Source organism: Macaca fascicularis, chromosome 10 (genome assembly GCF_037993035.2).
Source record: "Macaca fascicularis isolate 582-1 chromosome 10, T2T-MFA8v1.1".
Classification (NCBI taxonomy): Eukaryota; Metazoa; Chordata; class Mammalia; order Primates; family Cercopithecidae; genus Macaca; species Macaca fascicularis.
Window position 1 is genome coordinate 4863366 of NC_088384.1, and position 24488 is coordinate 4887853.

General features: G+C 53.4%; 2 protein-coding genes across 19 annotated transcripts in view; one reads left to right on the top strand and one right to left on the bottom strand.

Annotated features, from left to right (window-relative positions):
- CERK (ceramide kinase) overlaps positions 1-24488 on the top strand; it is a 79113-nt gene that overhangs the window by 50418 nt on the left and 4207 nt on the right. For all 3 annotated transcript variants that reach the window (XM_045364225.2, XM_005566987.4, XM_045364226.3), the window contains 8 exons: positions 675-738; positions 4566-4711; positions 10870-10944; positions 13414-13566; positions 17833-17938; positions 19636-19712; positions 20867-21072; positions 22584-22792. In XM_045364225.2, coding sequence (XP_045220160.2) covers positions 675-738; positions 4566-4711; positions 10870-10944; positions 13414-13566; positions 17833-17938; positions 19636-19712; positions 20867-21072; positions 22584-22792 — 1036 coding nt within the window. The remainder of the gene's footprint in view (positions 1-674; positions 739-4565; positions 4712-10869; positions 10945-13413; positions 13567-17832; positions 17939-19635; positions 19713-20866; positions 21073-22583; positions 22793-24488) is intronic.
- The window catches only part of GRAMD4 (GRAM domain containing 4), a 153626-nt gene that overhangs the window by 13775 nt on the left and 115363 nt on the right, over positions 1-24488 (bottom strand). For 8 of the 16 annotated variants that reach the window (XM_065521715.2, XM_065521708.2, XM_045364221.3 and 5 more), the window contains exon 19: positions 181-1026. The exons of 2 other annotated variants lie outside the window; for them this stretch is intronic. In XM_065521715.2, the coding sequence (XP_065377787.1) occupies positions 895-1026 (132 nt within the window). In that variant the 3' untranslated portion in view covers positions 181-894. Of the gene's footprint in view, positions 1-180; positions 1027-1990; positions 2187-21631; positions 23221-24488 lie in introns of those variants that run through there. 6 more of the 16 variants (XM_065521720.2, XM_045364223.3, XM_074003505.1 and 3 more) reach the window with 3 other exon arrangements.

The window sequence follows — 24488 nt, forward strand, 5'->3', positions numbered from 1 at the left end:
CACCACACCCAGCTAATTTTTTTTGTATTTTTAGTAGAGACGGGGTTTCACGTGTTAGCCAGGATGGTCTCAATCACCTGACCTCCTGATCCGCCCGTCTCGACCTGGTGATCCGCCCGTCTCGGCCTCGCAAACTGCTGGGATGACAGGTGTGAGTCACCGTGCCCAGCCTACAAGGGATTTTTAATGATAACAAGGTGATTGGGATATACCAGGAAAACAAGGGTACAAAACTGTGTGTACAGTAGAATTTCAATAGAAGTTTACATCGGGTATAGAGACTACACTAACATCTTACTACATTTTGGTATAGAGTACAATTTTGAAAGTTGTAAAATAAGGAACTTGTATAGTAAGGAAACTTGTATAATAAGGAAAAATTATAAAACAGATGTAATCTCTTTCAAAGAAATTATTATTTGCCAGCAATTAAATGCCAGGAATGCTGCATTTCATCCGGCAGACTGTGGCCCACGAGAGGGCCATGTTCACGTTCCCTGAGGTCAGCTTGATCCCGTCCCATAAGAGCCATGTAGGATTGAAGAAAGCATTTTATCTAGGAAACCCACCTGAAGGTGTTACAGGAACTCATTTTAAAAGAATGGATGATTTGCCTTTTACAAGAGGACTCCCAGATGTGAATATAAACTGCATGACGTAATTTTTCCCCACAGTTACTGAACATGCTAATCAAGCCAAGGAGACTCTGTATGAGATTAACATAGATAAATACGACGGGTGAGTAAGCCGTCTTTCATCGGGATTGAGTCCATTGTTAATGAAAAAGGTTCCACCCACCTCTCTTAGTTTTGAGAGCTCCCTTTCCTAAATCTGCACTGCCCCCCCCGCCCCCATCCCTCCGCCCACAACCAATTGTAAAAGTAAACATGCTCCTTACAGAAAGGCCAGGAAAAAAAAGGCAGAAAAGTGCAGAGTCACACGCTCCTCCCTGGCTGGGCTGGGCAAGAATGGTTGTTTGCTGGTTCTGTTTCCGTTCAGTCTTTCACGAGACGTGCTTATGCGGCGCTGCGTAGACAGAGAAGCCAATCAACCAAGCACGTTATCAAGAAAGTTTAGATGCTGTCGTTTTTACAGTTTGGGATTCTTCTTTTCCCCAAAATTCCCAAACAGTTCCCAGAGGTACTATTTTTAATGCCCATATCATGGCCCATTATGTGGGCATGCCATATTTATTTAGCCTCTCACTTGTAGATGTTTAGGCTCTTTCCAATTTTTGCTCTTAGAATAGGATAGCATTCTTGTACATAAATCTCTCTGCATACATCTACATTTTTAAAGGTAAATTCCTAGAAATGAAATTAGTCATAGGAGATTAACATTTTAAAATCTCTGCTGTGTACTCTGCCATATTGCTTTCGAAAGAGATTCTATTAACTTCATTCTTTTTTTTTTTTTTTTCTTTTTTGAGGCAGAGTTTTTCTCTTGTTGCATGAGTGCAGTGGCATGACCTCAGCTCACTGCAGCTTCCGCCTCCCAAGTTCAAAAGATTCTCCTGCCTCAACCTCCGGAGTAGCGGGGATTACAGGCGCCCACCACCATGCCCAGCTAATTTTTGTGTTTTTAGTAGAGACAGGATTTCGCCCTATTGGCCAGGCTGGTCTCAAACTCCTGACCTCAGGTGATCCACCCCACCTGCCTTGGCCTCCCAAAGTGCTGGGATTATAGGCACGAGCCACCGCGCCCGGCCAGCTTACATTCTGTCTTATAGTACATTATTTACTGTCTTTGTCAGCATGTTTGGTATTATCAGTATAAAATTTCTCTGCTAATTTGACATGTGCAAGTCTCTAATCTTTTAAGGAATATGTTTATTGGCTAGCTGGCTTCTTGGAATTGATTTTTATGTCTTTGGCCCATTTTCTTTTGTTGGCCATAATTTTAGTCATTTGTTCTTTTATCCAACAAATAATAGGCATTTCATATTTACATTCATATTTCTGCAAATATTTTGGCTAGTTTTGAAACTGTCTTTTAATTTTGCTTATGGCATTAATTCTTGCCAGTAGAAGTTTTCAAATTCATGTACTCAAGTCTGTCCAGTTCTTTTGATGCTGTTCTTTACGCTTAAAATTGCACTCTTCCTCTTGAGTCGAGCGCTTCCCCTGCGGTTAATGGCCTTGTCATTGGTTGGCTTCTTGTTTTCTTCTCTCTGTTCCATCTGGAATCTGTGAGCAATGTGTTATCAATTGCAGCAAGTTTTTTTTTTTTTTTTTTTTTTGAGACGGAGTCTCGCTCTGTCGCCCAGGCTGGAGTGCTGTGGCCGGATCTCAGCTCACTGCAAGCTCCGCCTCCCGGGTTTTTACGCCATTCTCCTGCCTCAGCCTCCCGAGTAGCCGGGACTACAGGCGCCCGCCACCTCCCCCGGCTAGTTTTTTTTTTCTTTTTTTGTATTTTTTAGTAGAGACGGGGTTTCACCGTGTTAGCCAGGATGGTCTCGATCTCCTGACCTCGTGATCCGCCCGTCTCGGCCTCCCAAAGTGCTGGGATTACAGGCTTGAGCCACTGCGCCCGGCTGCAGCAAGTATTTATTGAAATCATTATTCATTCCACAAACATTATCGGGTGTCCGCCAGGTCCCAGCACTCTGCTGGTGCTAAGGTTAGAAAGGGAAATGAAAGGAGCCCCTGCCCTCAGGTGCTGACAGGGATACCCCTTTGCCCCCCTCCTAATACGGGAGTGTTCTGTTCATGAGCTCCAGGAAGCAGGCGGCTCCGCCACACAGGTCTCCCCAACTCCACCCGACAGCAGCTCCTCCACGCACCTCCCCCACCCGCTCTACCCGAAGACGGCGGCTCCTCCACGCACTTCCCCTGGACCAACTCCACCCGACAACGGCTCCTCCAAGCACGTCCCCCGACCCACTCCACCCAACGGCAGCTACTCCACACACCTCCCGCCAACTCCACCCGACAGCAGCTCCTCCACGCACTTCCCCCCACCCACTCCACCCGACGGCAGCCCCTCCACACACGTCCCCCCACCCACTCCACCCAACGGCAGCTCCTCCACACACCTCCCGCCAACTCCACCCGACATCAGCTACTCCACGCACCTCCCCCCACCCACTCCACCCGACGGCAGCTCCTCCACACACCTCCCCCCACAAACTCCACCCGACAGCAGCTCCTCCACGCACTTCCCCCCACCCACTCCACCCGACGGCAGCTTGGCAGGAAGACAGTCTTTACTTTTCAGCAGGGATGGGGCTGGTACCTTATTGCACCCACCCTAGCCAAGGGATCAGCCAGTCATGCCGTGGGCCTCGCCTCCTGAGAGCACACCTCCTCCCTAAACCCAGGGACATGCCCTGCAGGAGGCCGGGAGGCCTAGCCGGTGAGGGCTGCTCTTCCTGCAACTGAGCTGCCTGTCTGAGTGATCCGTGAACGCACAGGGGCTACACTGCACGTTCAAGGATGCCCTGTCCTCGAAACCACAGCCCCACTGGGAAAGCGGCCCCAGCGCAAGGTTAGGCTACGGGGAAGGGCAAAGAGCCTTCCCACGGGAGCCGGGCCCGAAGCAGGTGGCCTGCGTGGTGGGTGGTGGGCAGAGATCCCAGCCCTAGAGACTGGGCACGCCCGCACAGCCAGACCCACTGGGGAATGGGCAGGCGCCTTGATGCTGTCATGTTTGAGGGAGGACTCTCAGGCTGCACCCCCAGTCGACTCAACGCCATTCCTCTACGGGCAGCGCTTCCACATGCAGCCCTCTCTTCCCGGGTGATGGGAGCTCTTGGGTTGCTGTAGGCTGCGGAGATGTCCAGGAAACCTGAGCTCTGTTCTCTGCCTTCCCTCTGGGCTGCAGTGACATGTCTGTCTCCATGCCTGCACCTCTCATTCTGCTGCCTCAGTGTTAGTTCCCTGTGGGTCACCCCCAGCATAGGACATCATGCCCTAAGACCAACCCATCTTTAGTCCCTTCAGCACTGCCCCCTTTCTCCGTCTCCTCTCCTTAGGTTGTCTCATGACCCATTTTGTCCAGCATTTATTCCGTCCCCTCTGCTCTTGCCTTGGGTCCTCAAGACCACCCACACGGCTGGTGATTTGCTGCCTGAGCTAGTCGTGCTCTCGGCTGAGATTTCTGACAGGACACAGCAAGGCCGCACAGCGGGCTCAGCAAAGGAGAAACGTCTCCGCGCAGGTTGCTGTGCCTCTCCCGCAGTGCGGGTCGCCTGGAGTGCACCCTCTCTGCTCCCACAAATGCAGCAGCACAGGCCTGCGGTTCCTGCCCCGCAAACTTGAGTCCTGAGACCCAGAGTGTAGTGGTTTTGATGCAGTGCAGGAGTTCTCTGCCTGGCAACCTGAATTCCAGACTCACAGAAGGAAAGCCAGTATTTGCCATAAATCTTGTTATTTGTACACGTGGTCTAGGCCAACTGGTACGGAGGCATGACCTTATCACTTAGGGACATTTCAGGAGCCACAGTCCCAGACACCTGCCAAGGGCCAGGCGCGCAGGCTGCCCCTCCTGAAGCTGGATGCCTCAGGCCTGCTGTGCTCAGAGGGCCGCACCTGCAGGAGCCCTGACCAGCTGTGTTCCTCCTGCAGCATCGTCTGTGTCGGCGGAGACGGCATGTTCAGCGAGGTGCTGCACGGTCTGATTGGGAGGACACAGAGGAGCGCCGGGGTCGACCAGAACCACCCCCGGGCCGTGCTGGTCCCCAGCAGCCTCCGGATCGGAATCATTCCCGCGGGTACGGAGCCGGCCTGGCGTTCTCTGTTCTCTTCATCCCCGTCCTTAGGAATTGTTCTGCACAAGCAGCCACCTCGGACACTTAACCCAATTATACTTAGTTAGGTTCATACAGATTTCCTACCATTAGGGCCACTCTTGGGGCGACATCGTTGAGAGTATGACCCCAATGAAGTAGACACTTGTGGAAAATTGCCTGACTCCCCTGAAGGCTGCTTCTCGCAAGGCAGGAGAATCCTGCCGCCAGGGGCGCATCCTGGAGTGGGGAAGCCCCCGGTGCCCAGAGCAGGTAGGTAGGTCGGCAGGGGTGCGTTCTGGAAGAAGTGACTTCTGGACCTGAAGGAACTGGGAGTTTGGGTGGGTGTGGGCAGACGGAGTCAGGCTGGGGAGTTGGGAGGAGACTGAGCAGGAAAGGTGGGGGCGGAACCAAGGGCAGGTCCTGGTTAAGCCTGGGAGCAGCTGGGCTGTGTCCTGAAGTGCTGGTTTGGCTTGGTCCATTCAACATCCTTCTGGGAAGCACATCCTTCTGTGATTGTTCTTTGAAAAATCACACTGTTAAGCTGAGTCAAGGTGAGGGCCTGAGTGTGGTGAGTTGCAGGCTTTACGAATGACCTGCCAGGGGACGAGGTGCCTCTGTCCTCTCTGGCCTTGTGTCTGGCCCCGAGGGTGGCGGCACAGTGCATACTTTCACTCTGGTCACTGCTCTGGGACATGAGCACCACAGTCATTCCCACTTTATGAATGAAAACAGGAGGCACTGGGGGTGAGGTCACAAGGTCACCAGATGGGAGCCAGAGTTGGAGGCTTAGAGCCCACTTTGCTGCAAAGCAAGGGGAAAGGCCAGCCCTCACAAGGGACAGAGTCCCCGAGCCACCTTCTCTGTGTGTGCTGTTCTCAACTCTAACCTGCCTCCAACAGGTGACATTGTGGGCCAGTGTTTACTTGAAGGAGTCGTCCTTTAAACTTAAGCCGTTACTCCTTAATGACAGAGCTTGTGAATAACGGTGTGAGGCAAAGTGTTGCCCATAGATGGTGACATTGCGGATGTTTTCAATATCAAGATTCATTTTTAGGGGGATTTTTGTTAGCATAATATCTCATGAATTACTAATAATTGTTAGCAACAAGTTGACGAAGGTCACGGTTTTAAGCATATAGGAAAGGGATGATCGTCTGGTGAGGACCCCTTCCCTTTGGCTATTGGGGAAGGTGGGATGTGGTTATTTGTAGAGAAGAATTTTTCGTAATATCGCCTGATGAGTTTTAGAAGAATGCCGCTCGCCTGAGAAGAGTCCTGTCTGATAAGAACAGCCCGGCTTCTGGCTGGGAGACACGAAGGGGAGAAATCGTTCTTTAGAAATAGCTCAATACATGCATAGGAGGCTGAGACAGGAGACTCGCTTGAACCCGAGAGGCGGAGGTTGCCATGAGCCGAGATCATGCCACTGCACTCCAGCCTGGGTGACAGAGCGAGACTCCGTCTCAAAAAAAAGAAATAGCTCAATAGAGAAAAAGCTCTCAGCACCCCCTTCTCATAACAAGTCTCTCAGTTAAACCAAAGCATTGTGGAAATGTCCCGCTGGATCTCGGCGGAGCCTCTGCTGGATTTCTTCGCATCCTTCTTAGGCCTCGTGTGTGCCACCGACCTCTCGGTTCCTGCCAGGCAGTGAGGAGTGGGGAGAGCAGAAGAGCTGGCCAGAGCGGATGGCTCAGGAGGGCCCCTGGGCCCTGGCTGATGTCTGTCTTCCCCGAAGGTGGGGCGCTGGCTTTCAGTGGTGTGTCCTCTGTGGGGCACCCAGCCCTGGCACCGAGAGGCTCTCTTAGATGTCTGTTGAAAGACTGAGCACAGCTGTGTCAGGTCGAGCTCTATGTTCACACACATGCTCCAGGCTCCCGAAGGTGAGAGATCACGGCTTATCTTTTTGTTTGAGACTGGGTCTCACTCTGTCACCTAGTTTGGAGTGTACTGGCGTGATCGAGTGCACTGGAGCCTAGACTGCCCCAGGCTCAAGTGATCCTCTTGCCTCAGCCTCCCAAGTAGCTAGGACCACAGGCGTGCACCACCACACTCGGCTCATTTTTTTTCACATTTTTGTAGAGATGGGGTTTTGCCACGTTGCCCAGGCTGGTCTCAAACTCCTGGACTCAAATGATCCACCAGCCTCTGCCTCCCAAAGTGCTGGGATTACAGGCGTGCACCACCATGCCTGGCCAGTCACCACTTGTCTTGCTGGCTGGCGCCGGTTCAAGTGGCCTTCCAGTTCTTCGTGTTCGTTTGTTTGTTTGTTTGTTTGTTTGAATCAGTCTCACCCTGTCGTCCAGGCTGGAGTGCAGTGGTGCTATCTCGGCTCACTGCAACCTCTGCCTCCTGGGCTTAAGCGAGTCTCCTGCCTCAGCCTCCTGAGTAGCTGAGACTATAAGTGTGTACCACCATGCCTGGCTAATTTTGTATTTTTAGTAGAGACAGGGTTTTGCTATATTGGCCAGGGTGGTCTCAAACTCCTGACGTCAAGTGATCTGCCTGCCTTGGCCTCCCAAGGTGCTGGGATTACAGGCATGAGCCACCGCACCCAGCCCGTTCTGATTCTTTGAATGACCCAGACAACCAAAGTTGTCGGCCTTGCACTGTGTCTCCCTAAGGCCACGCGTGCCTGAGTGAGATCAAGGCTCCGTCTCCTGCCATCTTCATCCCAGGCCCTCACTTCATCCTTCTTTCCATACTCTCTCTGCATCTTCCACACTCATGAAGGACCCTGACCCCTTCACATGTGTGGCTCTCAGAGGCTCCAGGTCATCATTTCCTTGTGGACATCCCTTGACGTGGAGTCTCTGGGCCCACTTAATTCTCCCATGAAGGCCACCCACGGGGCTGGGAGGGGGAGTTTTCCTGAGCCTGGCGCAGCCTGGAGGTTTGTCTGTGGTTTAACCTTTATCCCATCTGATAGGCTGAGTATGCTGCCTTATTCACTATCTTTATTTACTCTGTTTATTTGTATTTCTTTCATTATGCATGAGGCCACACTGTTTTCACAGATCCTCTTGCTGTTTGCATTGTGTGCTTTTGTAAACTTCCTTTCCCTTGCTTGCTTCCATGCGGAAGCAAGAGGGCATTGTCACTTTTTTTTTTTTTTTTTTTGAGATAGAGTCTTGCTCTTTTACCCAGGCTGAAGTGCAGTGGCATGATCTCAGCTCACTGCAACCTCCGCCTCCCAGGTTCAAGCAATTCTCCTGCCTCAGCCTCCCCAGTAGCTGCGATTACAGGCGCCTGCCATTGTGCCCGGCTAATTTTTATATTTTTAGTAGAGACAGGGTTTCACCATGTTGGCCAGGCTAGTCTTGAACTCCTGACCTTGTGATCTGCCCACCTCGGCCTCCCAAAGTGCTGGGATTACAGGCGTGAGCCACCATGCCCGGCCTGTCACTTTCTAATTGTCCGTAACATTGTTTATATGTTATTTGCCCTTCATTGGTTTTTGTGTCTTACAACTCTTTTCCAAATTAGGTTTTGGTCTTTTAACTTTGTATGTGGTGCACTCTGGATTCCATGAATTCTGTTTTTCTGCATTCTCATCTATGCTGTATGGTTCTTACCTTGTTTGCAAGAAACCTGTCTTTTGTCGCCATTTGCCAGTGGCAGCACTAAGCCCTAAAACCCTCAGCTCTTAAAATTCGAAACGACCTCAGGAGCTGAGACCTGCGGCTCCGGAGTGCTCGTGGGGATGCAGGCTGCACTTCGCCATGGTCAGGGTGGAGGTACCGCTGTGTGCCCTGCCCTGTGGTCCGGGTGGGGGTACTGCTGTGTGCCCTGCCCTCCTCTAGACCTTGGCTGTGGCCTCTGCCCCAGGAGAGGATGGCAGGCACCCCACCAAATGTGGGCATAAAAGCCTTTCCCAGGGTGGGTGCACAGTGTAGCAAACGCCACTAGGGGGAGGGCTCGGGGGGAGGGTGTCTTTGTGGCCCCTTTCCATGGGTGCCCAGGAGGCCTTTCTGAGAGGTGACAGGTGAGGGGCCTAGGCCTGGAGTCAGCTGGTGCAGAGGGCAGCAGGTGGGGGGAGCTGGGGGTGTTCGGGACAAGGAAGCCAGTGTGGCTGGGGGTGGGGAGGGAGGGGCCCGGCAGGGAGATGCCGAGTTCCACTCTGCCATGCAGGAGGTCTTGCAGGCGGTGGTTCCGCAGCGGGTGGCGTCTGACTCTGCTCTGATACCGCTCTCTGCATTTGGTCCTAAGAGCACATGGGCCTGGGTGAGAATGCCTTTGGCTTGGACGGCAGGGGGGTCTGAGTCTCCGGGGTGTAGCTGGTGGGGGGCTGTGTGGAGTCTCTGAGCCACAGCATCGCCTTGCGTGGAGGAGTAAGGGTGAGGGAGGCACCCAAGGGTGACCCTGTAACGGTCGCCATGGCAACCCGAGGACTAGCCTGGAGGCACAAGAGTTGTGAGTGAGACCTGACAGCCACAGACCCTATGGGGGAGGCCGCCTGGACGTGCACAGCCAGTGGTGGCAGTAGGTACCTGAACTCACTCATGCTCCAGGGTTCCAGCCCCTAGAAGGTGCAGAGGTCACTGCTTGTCTTGCTGGCTGAGGGCAGGAGGGGCAGGTGGGGGTTGGGGTCCTGGGATCCCAGGTGTTGAGCTGCTTCCAGGACAGATGTCACTGGAGCATCTGAAGGGCGTGGCTCCAGCTGCTTTGCGACCTGATCTAGCATGTTCTATCTTCCAAGTCTCTTCCACATACGTATTCATATAGGTGCATTAGCACATCTGTAGGAAGAAGAAACCGCCATTCATTCGGTCCTGTTAGCCTGTGACTGCATCTGCTGCTCGTAACTTCAGCCAGCATTGCCTGCTAATGACCTGAGGCACAGAGAGGCTCAAGGAGATGACGCGCGTGTGCTGGGAGCAACCTCCCTGGAGCCTGGTCCTTCCCGTGTGAATGGGAGCGTTTGGTTGGTCGTTACTCGGGTGGCAGCAGTGCTGGCCGGGTGGATGAGGAACTGCTGTACTCAGCTGTGTGGGGAATGCTGAGGGCCAGCATAGCTACTCCCACAGGCGTGGGTGGTCACTGTGGATGCAGAGCATTCTTTTGAGCTTGGTCCTCAGAGGGAAGGCCGTGTGATCAGCTGGGGCAGCTGCAACTTGCCTTTCATCCGAGCCGGTGAAGCCCAGGATAAAAATACGCGTAAACTGCAGCCGGCCCTGTCCACGGCGAATGTCAGACTGAAGCAGGGACCCGAGCTGCCTGTCCTAGTATTAAGATCTCAAGTGATGGCCGTATGTGACCTTCGCCGCATCCAGCCGCTTCAAAAGTTTACGAGGGCCAGGTGCGGTGGGTGGCTCACACCTGTAATCCCAGCACTTTGGGAGGCCAAGGCAGGCAGATCACAAGGTCAGGAGTTTGAGACCCGCCATCATGGTGAAACCCCGTCTCTACTAAGAATACAAAAATTATCTGGGTGTGGTGGCACATGCCTGTAATCCCAGCTCCTCAGGAGGCTGAGGCAGGATAATTGCTTGAACCTGGGAGGCGGAGGTTGCAGTGAGCTGAGATCACACCACTGCACTCCAGCCTGGGCCACAGAGTGGGACTCCATCTCAGAAAAAAAAAAAAAAAAAGTTATGGCTATAATCTTAAACGTTCATTTATACTTTTTGTTTGTTTACTTTTTGGCTCCTTTTTTTTTTTTAATTTTTTTGAGACGAAGTCTCACTCTGTTGCCCAGGCTGGAGTGCAGTGGTGTGATCTTGACTCACTGCAGCCTTTGCCTCCCAAGATCAAATGATTCTCCTGCTTCAGCCTCCCGAGGAGCTGGGATTACAGATGCATGCTACCACTCCTGGCTAATTTTTGTATTTTTAGTAGAGTCGGAGTTTCACCATGTTGGCCAGGCTGGTCTCGATCTCCTGACCTCAAGTCATCCACCCACCTCGGCCTCTCAAAGTGCTGGGATTACAGGCGTGAGCCACTGCCCAACCCAATCTCGATATTCTTCAGGAATCAACGCTAGTATTTTCCACATTCGTTTTGTAGGTAAATTCTATTTATTCGTTAGTGTTGACTCTAGGGCCATGGAAGGAAAGGAGTGAGGTACCACTCACTGAATTGGGAGGCGATTACAATTCTCAGTTACTCTGATGATATTGAAGACCTTCTTTTTCCCTTTACAGGGTCAACAGACTGCGTGTGTTACTCCACGGTGGGCACCAGTGACGCAGAAACCTCAGCATTGCACATTGTTGTTGGTAAGCCCCTCCTCTGCACGTGCGCACGGTGGCAGCCGGGCCTCCTGTGCCCCAGGCCTGTCCCCGTCGCGCGTTCCAGCCGCTGCCGTCCTGTCCTGGAACGTGGGTCATGCTGTGTCCCCTGCTCTGCTCGCTGCCCTGTGATCCCACTCAGCACCCAGCTCTGAGGCCATCTTGTCAGGACGGCCATCCTGGGGGCAGGCCCAGTGTGGGCCGAGTTCTTTCCCACAGAATCCACCGCATGTGCGATGCCCTCACTCAGCTCACCTGACTCTTGCTCAGTTCCTCTTCCAGAGGCTGCTGCCCGGAGGCTGGGAAGCCGCCCACATCCTGCGGTGGTGCCCATGGCAGTGGGCGTGGGCAGCTGTGCCTGGGCTGCCGGATGTGGAACGCATGCCTTTGTGAGGCCTGGAGGCTTCAGTCCAGGACGCAGAGCCCTGGTCAGGAAGAGCAAAAGGGGCTTCCCATGGCACTCAGCACGGTGGGCTCTGGCAGGACAGATCTTTAGTGCCATCGCCTGTTCCTCATCCCAGTAGACAGGTCACAGAAATTGTGTATTTTATTTTATTTATTTATTTATTTTTTGAGACGGAGTCTGGCTCTGTCGCCCAGGCTGGAGTGCAGTGGCCGGATCTCAGCTCACTGCAAGCTCCGCCTCCCGGGTTTACGCCATTCTCCTGCCTCAGCCTCCTGAGTAGCTGGGACTACAGGCGCCCGCCACCTCGCCCGGCTAGTTTTTTGTATTTTTTAGTAGAGACGGGGTTTCACCGTGTTAGCCAGGATGGTCTCAATCTCCTGACCTCATGATCCGCCCGTCTCGGCCTCCCAAAGTGCTGGGATTACAGGCTTGAGCCACTGCGCCCGGCCGAAATTGTGTATTTTAAAATAGCCAGTTAGAGTTTTTATTTTTTTTTATTTTTATTTTTTTTGTGAGACAGAGTTTCCCAGTTGTCGCCCAGGCTGGAGTGCAATGGTGGTATCTTGGCTCACTGCAACTTCCGCTTCCCAGGTTCAAGCAATTCTCCTGCGTCAGCCTCTCGAGTAGCTGGGATTACAGGCTCCCACCACCACATTCAGCTCATTTTGTACTTTTGGTAGGGATGGGGTTTCGTCATATTGGTCAGGCTGGTCTCGAACTCCTGACCTCAGGTGATCCACCTGCCTCGGCCTTCCAAAGTGCTGGGATTACAGGCGTGAGCCACAGCGCCCAGTCAGAATTTTTTTTTCTTTGAGACAGGGTCTTACTCTGTCACCCAGGCTGGAGTACAGTGGCATGATTTGACTCACTGCAGCCTCGACCTCCAGAACTCAAGCGTTCCTCCCACCTCAGTCTCCTAAGTAGCTGGGATTACAGAAGTGCATCACTACACCTGGCCAATTTTTGTGGTTTTTTGTAGAGACGGGTTCTCCCTGTGTCTCAAACTCCTGGGGTCAAGTGATCCTCTCACCTTGGCCTCCCAAAGTGCTGGGATTATAGGTGTGAGTCACTGTGCCTGGCCTACTTCTGATTTTACGTTTTATTTTATTCTATTTTACTTTATTTTACTTTGAGACAGAGTTTCGCTCTTATTGCCCAGGCTAGAGTGCAGTGGCGTGATCTTGGCTCACTGCAACCTCTACCTCCCGGGTTCAAGCGATTCTCCTGCCTCAGCCTCCCAAGTAGCTGAGATTACCAGCGTCTGCCACCATGCCCAGCTCATTTTGTATTTTTAGTAGAGACAGGGTTTCACCATGTTGGCCAGGCTGGTCTCGAACTCCTGACCTCAGGTGATCCACCCACCTCAGCCTCCCAAAGTGCTGGGATTACAGGTGCGAGCCACCGCACCTGGCCTATTTTATTTATTTTTTGACACAGAGTCTCACTCCGTGGCCCAGGCTGGAGTACAGTGGCGTGATCTCGGCTCACTGCAACCTCCGCCTCCCAGGTTCAAGTGATTCTCCTGCCTCAGCCTCCCCACTAGCTGGGATTACAGGCACATGCCACCATGCCTGGCTAATTTATGTATTTTTAGTAGAGACAAGGTTTCACCATTTTGGCCAGGCTGGTCTGGAACTCCTGACCTCAGGTGATCTGCCTGCCTCAGCCTCCCCAAGTGCTGGGATTACAGGTGTGAACCACTGCGCTTGGCTTGATTTTGTGTTTTAAAATGCCATGTGCTTTTTCTTCATTCTCAAACCACCATCCTTTCAGTTAATGACATTTCATGAGCCTCATGGATATGCTCTTGTTCAGTCCCCACAGGACAGCTCCCCAACCTGTTTTAGAAATTTGAGTGAAGTTCAGCCATTTGAATAAAAAATATGGCATCCAATACCCCAAGAGAGAGAATCCTTGCATTGAATGCCTTGTGTTTGTTTCACACTTTTTAAACATAACTCCCGTGTTTGCAAAGTGCTGTTGAAGGGGATGGAGTGGATGGGGCGGGGCCAGAGCGGGCTGTCTTCCCTCATGGCTGTTCTCTCCCACAGGGGACTCGCTGGCCATGGATGTGTCCTCCGTCCACCACAACAGCACACTCCTCCGCTACTCCGTGTCCCTGCTGGGCTATGGCTTCTACGGGGACATCATCAAGGACAGTGAGAAGAAACGATGGTTGGGTCTTGCCAGATACGACTTTTCAGGTAACTCAGAATCATGCAGACTCGCCCCGCATTGGTCGTGCCTCTGCTGCCTTCACAGACGTTACCTGACTGAATCCACGAAGCACCGTCAGAGGTGGGCCCCCACCTGCTTACACACGGGAAGCTAAGGGCCTCATGAAATGTGCCGTGGCCAGAACGTGGCGGGGTCTGGACTGGAACCTGGATTGCTCTGAACCAGATCCTGCCCCCTGGACCCAGGCGTAAGCCACAGAATAGACACCATGACAGATGAAGTTCACTCCAGAGCCCCAGATGCTGGAACCCCGAGACGCCAGGCCACCAGCCTCTCACATCTGGTAGGCAGGTGACAGAGGCTGCCCCACACAGGTCACGTGGAAGTGTTAACTGGAAAAAAATAGTTTTTTAAAATATATTTTAAAAATTTTGGCTGGGCGCGGTGGCTCAAGCCTGTAATCCCAGCACTTTGGGAGGCCGAGACGGGCGGATCACAAGGTCAGGAGATCGATACCATCCTGGCTAATATGGTGAAACCCCGTCTCTACTAAAAAATGCAAAAAACTAGCTGGGCAAAGTGGCGGGCGCCTATAGTCCCAGCTACTCAGGAGGCTGAGGCAGGAGAATGGCGTAAACCTGGGAGGTGGAGCTTGCAGTGAGCTGAGATCCGGCCACTGCGCTCCAGCCCGGGCGACAGAACGAGACTCCGTCTCAAAAAAAAAAAATTTTTGTTTGAGACACAGCCTCCCTCTGTCACTCAGGCTGGAGTGCAGTGGCACGATCACACTTCACTGCAGCCTTAATCTCCCGGGCTCGAGCGATTCTCCCACCTCAGCCTCCCAAGTAATTGGGACTACAGGCACATGCCACCTTGACCAGCTAATTTTTTTGTTTTTGGTATATTTTTGTAGAGACAGGGTTTTGCCCTGTTGCCCAGGCTGGTCTTAAACTCCTGAGCTCAAGCAATCTGCCCACCTCGGCCTCCAAAAGTGCTGGGATTATAACCGTAAGCTACCACGCCCGACTTGGAAAACAATAGTTTTATAATCACTGTGAGCTTATTAGTCAAAGTGGCAAGAACTTTGTGCAGAAATTCAGCCTGGGATATCTGTGCGGAAGCTTGTCCGTAACTTCAGGTGCAAGTATCCTTTACTTCATTCAATGAGGTTTCGTGGTTTTGTTGGAGTGAAATACACTCACCAGCACGTATTTACTGAGCCCCTGCTTTATGCCGGGCCTGGTTTTTGATGCAGGGACGTGTCCATGAAAAAAACAGGCAAGATTCTGCCTTCCTACGGCTAGGCCGCGGCGGGCACAGAGAAGGACGAGTGTGAGCGAATGCCACACTGCGCTCCCCGAAGCCCAAAAGCTTTCATTCTGCACAGTGCTCTTCTCGCCCCAGCAGGTACTCCTGCATCACTGAGAAAACAGGCACAGACAGGTTGCCCTTATCCTGCCTCACTCTTCCTTGAGCCCAGGGATCCTCAGACTGTGGTGGGCACCAGCATCCTCTGGAGGGCTTGGAAGAACCCAGAGCATCCAACATGGCAGGTCCGGGCGGGCCTCGGAACACACAGGTCCCCCAGGCTCCCGGGGCTGCTGCTGGGGCCTCGGGCCAGATGGTGGTAACCTGTTGCCCAACCACAGAGCTTAGAATGAACCAGAAATGAACGCTGGTTTGAGCTCAGACTGTGTAAGAGTTGCAGTCTGCACGCGTCAGGCAGTGGGTACAACATCAGCAGCTTTTAAATGCTGGAAAAGGAGAACTTTAAAAATACATAGAATTAGCCAGGGGCAGTGGCTCACGCCTGTCATCCCAGCACTTTGGGAGGTCGAGGCAGGTGGATCACCTGAGGTCAGGAGTTCAAGACCAGCCTGGCCAACATGGTGAAACCTTGTCTCCACTAAAAATACAAAACAAGCCAGGCATGGTGGTGGCGCCTATAGTCCCAGCTCCTCAGGGGGCTGAGGCAGGAGAATCGCTTGAACCCATGAGGCAGAGGCTGCAGTGAGCCGAGATCATGCCACTACACTTCAGCCTGGGCAACAGAGCGAGACTCTGTCTCAGAAAAAAGAAAAGTAGAATTTTAGCCTGGGCGACATAGGGAGACCCCATCTCGACAGAAATTAAAAACAGAATTAGCCAGGCACCCCAGTTACTCAGGATGCTGAGGCAGGAGGAGCCCTTGGGCACAGATGGTAGAGGCCGCAGTGAGCAGAGATTGGGCCACTGCACTCCAGCTGGGGCGACAGAGCCAGACCCAGTCTCAAAAGAAAAGAAAAAAAGAAAAGAGAAGAGAAAAGAAGATGTAGACCGTGAGGTGTGCCATTCTCACTGCCCAGTTGACTTTCCCGGCTCTTTACAGTTCGCTTTCAGATACATCTGTATCAAATTAAATCGAGTAATTCCTAATACTGAAATCTTAACCCTTTTCATATGAGAGAAAGAAATAGTAATTTGGCAAACTTTACGAAGCTTAAAAAGATCTAACGAAATTAAAAAACTAGTGTGGCTTGAAAATTAAAACCTAAGAAATGGAAAAGTTAGGTATTTATCTAAGGCTTATTAAGAAAGGTAATACCGAGAAAATGAGAGAAGCCGTGAGAATTTTAGGAAGCAGTTTGGGTTGTGCCATTCGCCCAACTGCCCTTTGTTGAGCCCAGTGTGGCTCTGTCCAGCAAGGCCCCTGGGACGCCCCCTCCCTGTCCCTGCCTGCTGGGGTGGGGTGGCAGGCAGTCCCCTGCATGCCTGGCCCTCCCTTGGCCCTCAGCCCATCACCGCAGGCAGTGGCTGCAGCTCTGTCCCTCCCACCAGGATGAGAGCCCCAAGGCAGGAGAGGCCTCCCGGGTCTCGGGATCCCCATCCCGGCCACAGGGCCTGAGATGCTTTCAAGAAGGCGGGTTTGGGTTCAGTGGCTGTGAGGCGGAAAGCGTCCGGCTGTTCTGGGGCAGTACAGAGGGCCCTGAAGGAGAACGAGCCTGTGGAAATGACATACTCTGTTAAGCCAAGTGGAGTTTTAGGTGCCGGTAGGACCTCTGGGGACCCATCTAGGGGCAGACAGAACCCGGGACGTCAGAAGCCAGTGAGGCGTCACCCTGGAGGCTGCATCTGGGTGATGAGGCCGCTGTCCCCCAGCGCCCTGCACTTGAGCGGGGAGCTGGCTTGGAAGGTTGCTGACTGGTGGGTTGGCCTCCTCCCAGGGCCATGGACACGATGTCCTCATGGGACCTCCATGGGAGGAGCAGGGAGAGAGGCCAGAGCCACCATGCAGGGAGGCGGAGCTGCAGCCTGGAAGGGCCCGCCTACTGAGTGCATTCCAGGCACCTGGCCCATGCCAGGTCCAAGACCCACAGGCAGGGCTGTCCTGGGGACAGTTGGGAGCTGAGTTTCAGGCACAGATGTCCTGGGAGCCAGACCGCTCTTGCCGGCAGCTTCCCCGACCCTGGGCGGTGCACACTGGCTGCGGGCTTGCCGTCTGCGGGCGGGGATGTGTGGGGAGGATGGAGGCCTCTGTATGTTGGGGTAAGGTTGGGGGTGGGCTCCCTGCAGGCTGTCACTGCCACCCCAGATGTCATACAGGGCAGCACCAGCCCCAGCATCAGACAGGGAGGAATGATGTCACCCTGAGACACTCAGGACACGGCCAGGTTCCTGGTGTGGCCTACGGCGCCCCAGGGCCCCCCTCCTGCCTCCTGCCCAGTCCCTGCTATCCTGCTGGATGGTGTTTCGCAGACAGCCCTGGGTGCCAGGCTGCAGGCAGCCCATGGACAGCACACACATTTGCCTGGAGGGCGGCCCCAGACTTTGGGTGGCAGCGGCCCTGGCCTCTGTCCTGAGCTCTTTAGGATGTCACAGGGGCTGTGGCTGACCCCAGTGGGGGCCATGCCCTGGGGCAGGTGGGAGCATCGCCAACCCTCATGAAGGGGTGGAGGGGATGACCCTGAGCCACTGGAGCCCACAGGCCACATCATCGAGGCTACACGGGGTGGCTGATGGCAAAGGCCCTGCTTTGCTGGCGTCGACAGTGGCCAGAGCCCTGACTGTCCCAGCATCAGTGGGTGTCAGAAGGCGCCAGCACCATGACTAGACGTGCTGTTATCCAGCGGGAGGGTAGAGATCCTGCCACTGCCCTCGGTGGTGACATTGCCTGAAGCAGGCCTGGCCTCTCCCTCCGGCAGACAGTTTAGGCAGATGCAGTTTCAGCAACGTTTCTGACACTGCCCAGCATAGCATCCTCACCGAGCAAGGACCCTTGTGGACGTTTTTTCTTCGCTGCACTCTGTTTCCAGGTTTAAAGACCTTTCTCTCCCACCACTGCTATGAAGGGACAGTGTCCTTCCTCCCTGCACAACACACGGTGGGATCTCCAAGGGATGGGAAACCCTGCCGGGCAGGGTAAGTGCATTTTTGTGTGTGTTTCTCTTGCAAATGACGGGAAATAAAGCAGACCGATTAGGAAGGTGAATGCGGAAGTATTTTCCAAATGTGGCGGAGGGTGCTGGATGCAGCGTGCCCAGAGACACGATGCTTGTTGATGCCCATGATGGCCTAGGCGTGCGTGGGGCTTGCTGTCACCATCTCTGTCCTCATGGCCTGCTCAGGCAGCCGCTTCTGTGCCAGGGATGAGGACTCTGGGGGAGGGTCCCACACCCACTGTTGGAGTGGGGGCCGAGCACAGGGTCTGCCCCTGCTGGGGTTCCCTTTGCACCCTGCGGGGGCCTAATGGAGAAAAAATGCAGGCAGGAAAGGATGGCAGATGCCTTCTCGGTGACCGTGTGTGTGCAGGGCGCTGGTGGCAGGACTGTTGGCAGAGCTGGCTGGAGTGTGTGCTCTCAGCAGCGACCCTCCTGTCCGCACCCCTGGCTGAGACCCTCACCCATGTTAGCCCCGTGCTCCAAGGCAGGAGCCCACTCTACAGTAAGCAGAGCCCAGGCCAGGCACACCCTCAACCCCACAGGAAGGCAGGGGACCCTCAGCAAGAAGGCTTGAGCTGGCAACAAGGGCTGGTGCCAGGGGTTAGGGGGCAGAGCCAGGGCAGCCGCCCGGGGAGAGGCGATGCAAAGGGAAAGCGGCGTCCCGCCAGGGAGGGGAGGCTGAGTGGAGTCAACCACAGCTGAGAACGCTGTGCTCTCCCGGTTTGGCCAGTGCAGGCTCTGCAATGGTGTATACGTGAATGAACAAGCAGTGACCCCTCTCACCTGGTGTATCCCCGCCCCCTACCCCCACACAGTGTACTCAGTAATATCCGACCAGTGTAAATAGAACCTTAAATAAATCTAAACGTCGTTGTCCCAGGCCGCATGACCTCACTAGCGGCGCCATGGAGGGCGCCTGAATGGTCATCCCGTCTCTGCTCTGCCTGGGGCTGAGGACACGGGGCTGTGGGGACAGCTGCGCCTTTGTGAAGGACATTCACTTTGTCCTTTCAAGTCATGCAGACTTCAGAACCTCCTTCTCCTAGCTCCTTTCCTTTTTTAAGTGAAGAATTTGAGACCGTAAAATGAGAATATTTAGAGGCAGATGCTGTTTGCGTCACTGCATTAAAGAACTCGGCGGCTGATAGCGATTTCCACCCGTGCACACACTTGTCCTGCTTGACAGTGTGAATCCAGCAGCCCCCAAGACCAGCAGGATGTGCCAGACGAATGACTAAGTTGTAAGCCGATGGTTCTAAGTTATTTGCTTGTTATTGACTGGAACAGATAAGCCCTGTATGATTTGTTATCTGAAAGTCAATGGGTCCTCATCCCAGGAGTCCGCGGGAGGAACCAGTGCCTGGGTCCCTTCTCCCAGCCAGGCTATGTTACTGCAGGGCCAGGCAGACACCGACTCCAGGTGGCACCTCAGCGTCCTCATGCTGTGCTTCTCCTCATGTCCAAACCTTTTAGAGAAGGACATGTTGAATGTGTCATTTTAAAAGTAGGTCTCATTCTGAAACCTCTAATTAATATGCCAAAAAATATTTTTAGTTAAGCTTTTGAAATGGAACTTTTTTGTATGTGAAAAGAATGTAAATACATCTGTATGTGTCAAGCATACGCACTGCACCTGCAGCTCCATATTTAAAAGGTGATGATATTCTTGTCTTTCAGATGCTTTGTTTGCAGGCAAAGCAAGCAGCAGCTGGAGGAGGAGCAGAAGAAAGCGCTGTACGGTTTGGAAGCTGCAGGTAATTCCTAAGACACAGGTTCAGTGTTGTCACTGTGTGTGCTGGAGTGTTAGTTTCTGTCCTCTCTCAGGGCACTGCCTCTTCTCCCCGCCCACGTTTGCTTTTCCTTTTTCCTGTCTGGCACCAGGAATCCATTTCTCCTTAGTCCCAGGCATCATCAGGTCACTGCCACTTGCCGTGTACAACTGTCTAGGGCAGCAGGTTTTGTGAAAGTCCCCGTTGCCCTTTCTGAATCGCTGTAGTGGTGCTGAGTCTGGACTCCTGTCCTGGTGCTCTAGAGTGTGGGGCAGCAGACTTCCCATTGAGGGCTTGCTGGTGACCACCTCAGGCCCTGGCAACCACAGTTTCTGTCCAGCAGACGCAGCCTAGGCAGTGGACGGTGAGTGGGTGTGGCCATCTGCCAATGAAACTTTATTTATGGACACTGAAATTTAAGTTTCATAGAATTTCCACATATCACAAAATATTATTCTTTTGATTTTTTTCTCTTTCTCTTTTTTTTTTTTTTGGATGGAGTTTCACTCTTGTCGCCCAGGCTAGAGTGCAGGGGCACAATCTCGGCTCACTGCAGCCTCCACTTCCTGAGTTCAAACCATTCTCCTGCCTCAGCCTCCCTAGTAGCTGGGACTACAGGCACGCGCCACCATGCCCAGCTAATTTTTGTATTTTTAGTAGACACGGGTTTTCACCATGTTGGCCAGGCTGGTCTCTAACTCCTGCTCTCAGGTGATCCACCCACCTCAGCCTCCCAAAGTGCTGGAATTACAGGCGTGAGCCACCGTGCCAGACCTTTTTCAACTATTTAGAAACGTGAAAAGCATTCTTAGCTCTCAGGCCACACACAGATGAGCGGCGGGCCAGATTTGACACACAGCCATGGTTTGCTGACCCTTGTTCTAAATTGTCCAAAAGTCACCAAGTGAGAGGGACAATAGTCCTATCTTCCGGGAGGTGACCCTTTGGGTACCCCTTCCTGTGCGGAGCGGACAGTTCCGTGGTGGATGTTTTTGGTGTTGAGCTGAAGAGGCGGTTGCATGAAGTGTCTGCTAAATGCATGACCAGGTGAGAGCCCGGATGGCCTCCCACCATCCTGGTGCAGGGCGCTGCCCGGTGCCACTGGAACTGTGACGTCTCTGTGGTTCTTTCTGCTTCAGAGGACGTGGAGGAGTGGCAAGTCGTCTGTGGGAAGTTTCTGGCCATCAACGCCACAAACATGTCCTGTGCTTGTCGCCGGAGCCCTAGGGGCCTCTCCCCAGCTGCCCACTTGGGAGATGGGTCTTCTGACCTCATCCTCATCCGGAAATGCTCCAGGTTCAATTTCCTGAGATTTCTCATCAGGCACACCAACCAGCAGGACCAGGTAAGTGGGGTGCTTTTGCGTGGAACCTCCATTGGCGAGTAATGTATGGTCCGGCAATCCCTGGTTTATGTGTTGTAGGAATTCATTATTTAATTCAAGGGAAGGAAGGGCAAATTTTTCTTATAATTTCACAAACTTTAAACTCCTGATTACAACTACTCCTTGTAACATTTCATTTAAAGAGATACATTTTTGAGGCCAGGTGTGGTGGCTCACGCCTGTAATCCCAGCACTTTGGGAGGCTGAGGCAGGTGTATCACCTGAGGTCAGGAGTTTGAAACCATCCTGGTTAACATGATGAAACCCATCTCTACTAAAAATACAAAAATGAGCCGGGTGTGGTTGCGGGCACCTGTAATCCCAGCTACTCGGGAGGCTGAAGCATGAGAATCGCTTGAACCCAGGAAGTGGAGGCTACAGTGAGCTGAGATTGCACCACTGCCCTCCAGCCTGGGTGACAGAGTGAGATTCCATCTCATACACACACACACACACACATATACACACACGTACACACACATATACATATATACACACACATATATTTGAGCACAGAAACTAAGAGTTATGAATGTTTATAATACAACTTCTTGTCTGTTGTTTCTCTTCCTGTTAAAAACAGAACAAAGCGATACAGTAAAGATGTAAGTGGCCCTTGAAGGCCACTTAAAATAGACTCTTTAGGCTCCCAGAAGCGGGTTCTGTTCGGGCCCTTCTGCCACAGCTTTCTGTGGCCCACACAGAGGAAGACCTAAGTCTAGTCATGTTGGGAGAAGCGGAACTTTTGGTCACAGTCTCCAAATTTAGTCACATTTCTTTTTTTACTTAAGTTCTATTTAAGATCTAGTCTCATGCTATTTTTATGTGGCTTTTTAAGTAATGCTTTTTTAAAAAGAGAATACAAAATTCTATAAATCACTGCTAATTAACTATCAGAATTCTGTTAAAAGCATTCATCATTGTAGATAAGCTGTGGTTTCTAAAAGCATTAGAAGTCATTTTGACAAGTGCTGGGAAAGCTGGGCGCTGGGGAAGGTGGGCGCCGGGGAAGGTGGGCGCCGGGGAAGGTGGGCGCCGGGGAAGGTGGGCGCCGCGGAAGGTGGGCGCCGCGGAAGGTGGGCGCCGCGGAAGGTGGGCGCCGGGGAAGGTGGGCGCCGCGGAAGGTGGGCGCCGCGGAAGGTGGGCGCCGCGGAAGGTGGGCGCCGCGGAAGGTGGGCGCCGGGGAAGGTGGGCGCCGCGGAAGGTGGGCGCCGCGGAAGGTGGGCGCCGGGGAAGGTGAGCGCCGCGGAAGGTGGGCGCCGCGGAAGGTGGGTGCCAGGTTTCCCTTCATCTCTGAGCCGTTGGGTCACTCAGAAAGGGAACCCCAGGGGCCCGCACAAGCGGCTGCATCCTCCAAGAAGGGCCGTGTGTGCACCAAGGCCCGAGAGAACTCGCTGTTGGCCTGGGGTTTCCTGCTGCCCCACCCGGATGACGTTTAGAGCTGAGTCATCCCTCTCACTGTTTCTTGGTAGTTTGAGTTCACTTTTGTTGAAGTTTATCGCGTCAAGAAATTCCAGTTTACATCGAAGCACGTGGAGGACGAGGACAGTGACCTCAAGGAGGAGGGGAAGAAGCGCTTTGGGCACATCTGCAGCAGCCACCCGTCCTGCTGCTGCGCCGTCTCCAACAGCTCCTGGAACTGCGACGGGGAGGTCCTGCACAGCCCCGCCATCGAGGTCAGGTGCGTGCAGGGGTCCTCCAGCCACCAGCGCCAGCCCCGTGAGCCCTGAGGTGTCTGTCACAGGCTGCCCCACCCGGGGTGGGGGGTTCCCTGGGACTTTATAACACAAAACGTAAGAATGTTTTGTAAATGCATTTTTCTTTCCCTACGTCAAATATCAAATGAGATGCCGTTACCCGCATTCCGGAAAGCTGCCGGGGCGCCGAGTCCGCAGCGTTTTGTTTTGCAGATAATTTTCATGGGTGTTTAAGGCCCCTCTATTTCATCTTTTCCTCTTCCACACCCTGTGCTCCAGGCTGGCACTGGCTCTTTGCCCTGGCATTCTCTCTCTTCTCCTGAATAATTCAGAAGGTGGGAGGCCGAGGTGGGCAGATCACTTGAGATCAGGAGTTCAAAACCAGCCTGGCCAACATGGTGAAACCCCGTCTCTACCAAAAATACAAAAAAAAAAAAAAATTAGCCGGATGTGATGGTGGGCGCCTGTAGTCCCAGCTACTTGGGAGGCTGAGGTACGAGAATCGCCTGAACCCAGGAGGCAGAGGTTGCAGTGAGCTGAGATCACACCACTGCACTCCAGCCTTGGTGAGAGAGCTCCCTCAAAGCTGGCCCTGAGCGCCACTCCTGGACAAGGGCTGCAGTAAACCCTATGTGTCCCTCACTCAAAGCCGGCCCTGAGCGCCACTCCTGGACAAGGGCTGCAGTAAACCCTATGTGTCCCTCACTCAAAGCTGGCCCTGAGTGCCACTCCTGGACAAGGGCTGCAGTGGGGGCCCTCAAAAAAATTTAAAAAGGCAAACAAAGGAAACTGCCTTTACGGGCAGTGCTTTGTCCACCGAATCCACCAGGGAACCGTCGGCCTCAAGGGCCACGGTCAGTCACCAAGTGCAGGTGCTCTGTCCATGGAGGGGCAGGAGGCAGCAGGGGCTGGGAAGGTCACCCCGAGGATGGGAAGGAGGGGAGGAGCCCCAGAGGGATGCCGTGTGCTGGAGGCCACGCAGCCTGGGGGAGGCAGGTGTGGCCAGACACGGATGTTCAGTCTCCCTGGGGCAGGTGCCACGCGCCTCCTCTGGCTGGCTGGGCGGAGGGTGGGAAGCCGTGTCCTCCCCACACCCACTGGGGCCCATTGTATTTGGAAATCTGTAATATATCACATTGCCAGATGGAATTTGAGTGCAAAGAAAATTGTTTCTCCATAGAAAGACAGTAACAAGCAAGCTGATTTTTTCAAAAGGCCATTGAATTAGGTGTGGGCGTGCAAATTACATGAGACTGGGGAACTGTACAGCTCTAGGCGGATTCTGAACTGTTGGCAGATGTTGGTAAGAGCTCGGTCTCCTTCAAGGAAGCCCAGCTGGACACTTGTTAACAGAGCGTGGCTCGCGTGAGAGCGATGGCAGGCTGGTCAGCAGGCCCACGCTCGTCTGCATCGAAAGCTGGGTGTCAGATGGCCCTTGGGCGCTTTAAGTCACAGCATGTAAGAGGACGCATGCATCTCTCTGGACGGCTCCCCACTTTCAGCGACTCCCCAGCCAGCCAGCTGTGGCTCTAAGAAAGCTTCTCCCATTCGCATGCAAACAAACCTAGGGGAGAAGGAGGCCTCTGCCCCTCCCCAGGCCCAGGTCCGCGCGCCCCCTTTCTTTCTGTCAGGGTGGCGATGGCAGGAGGCCGTCGGAAAGTCCCAGAACACCCACCACCC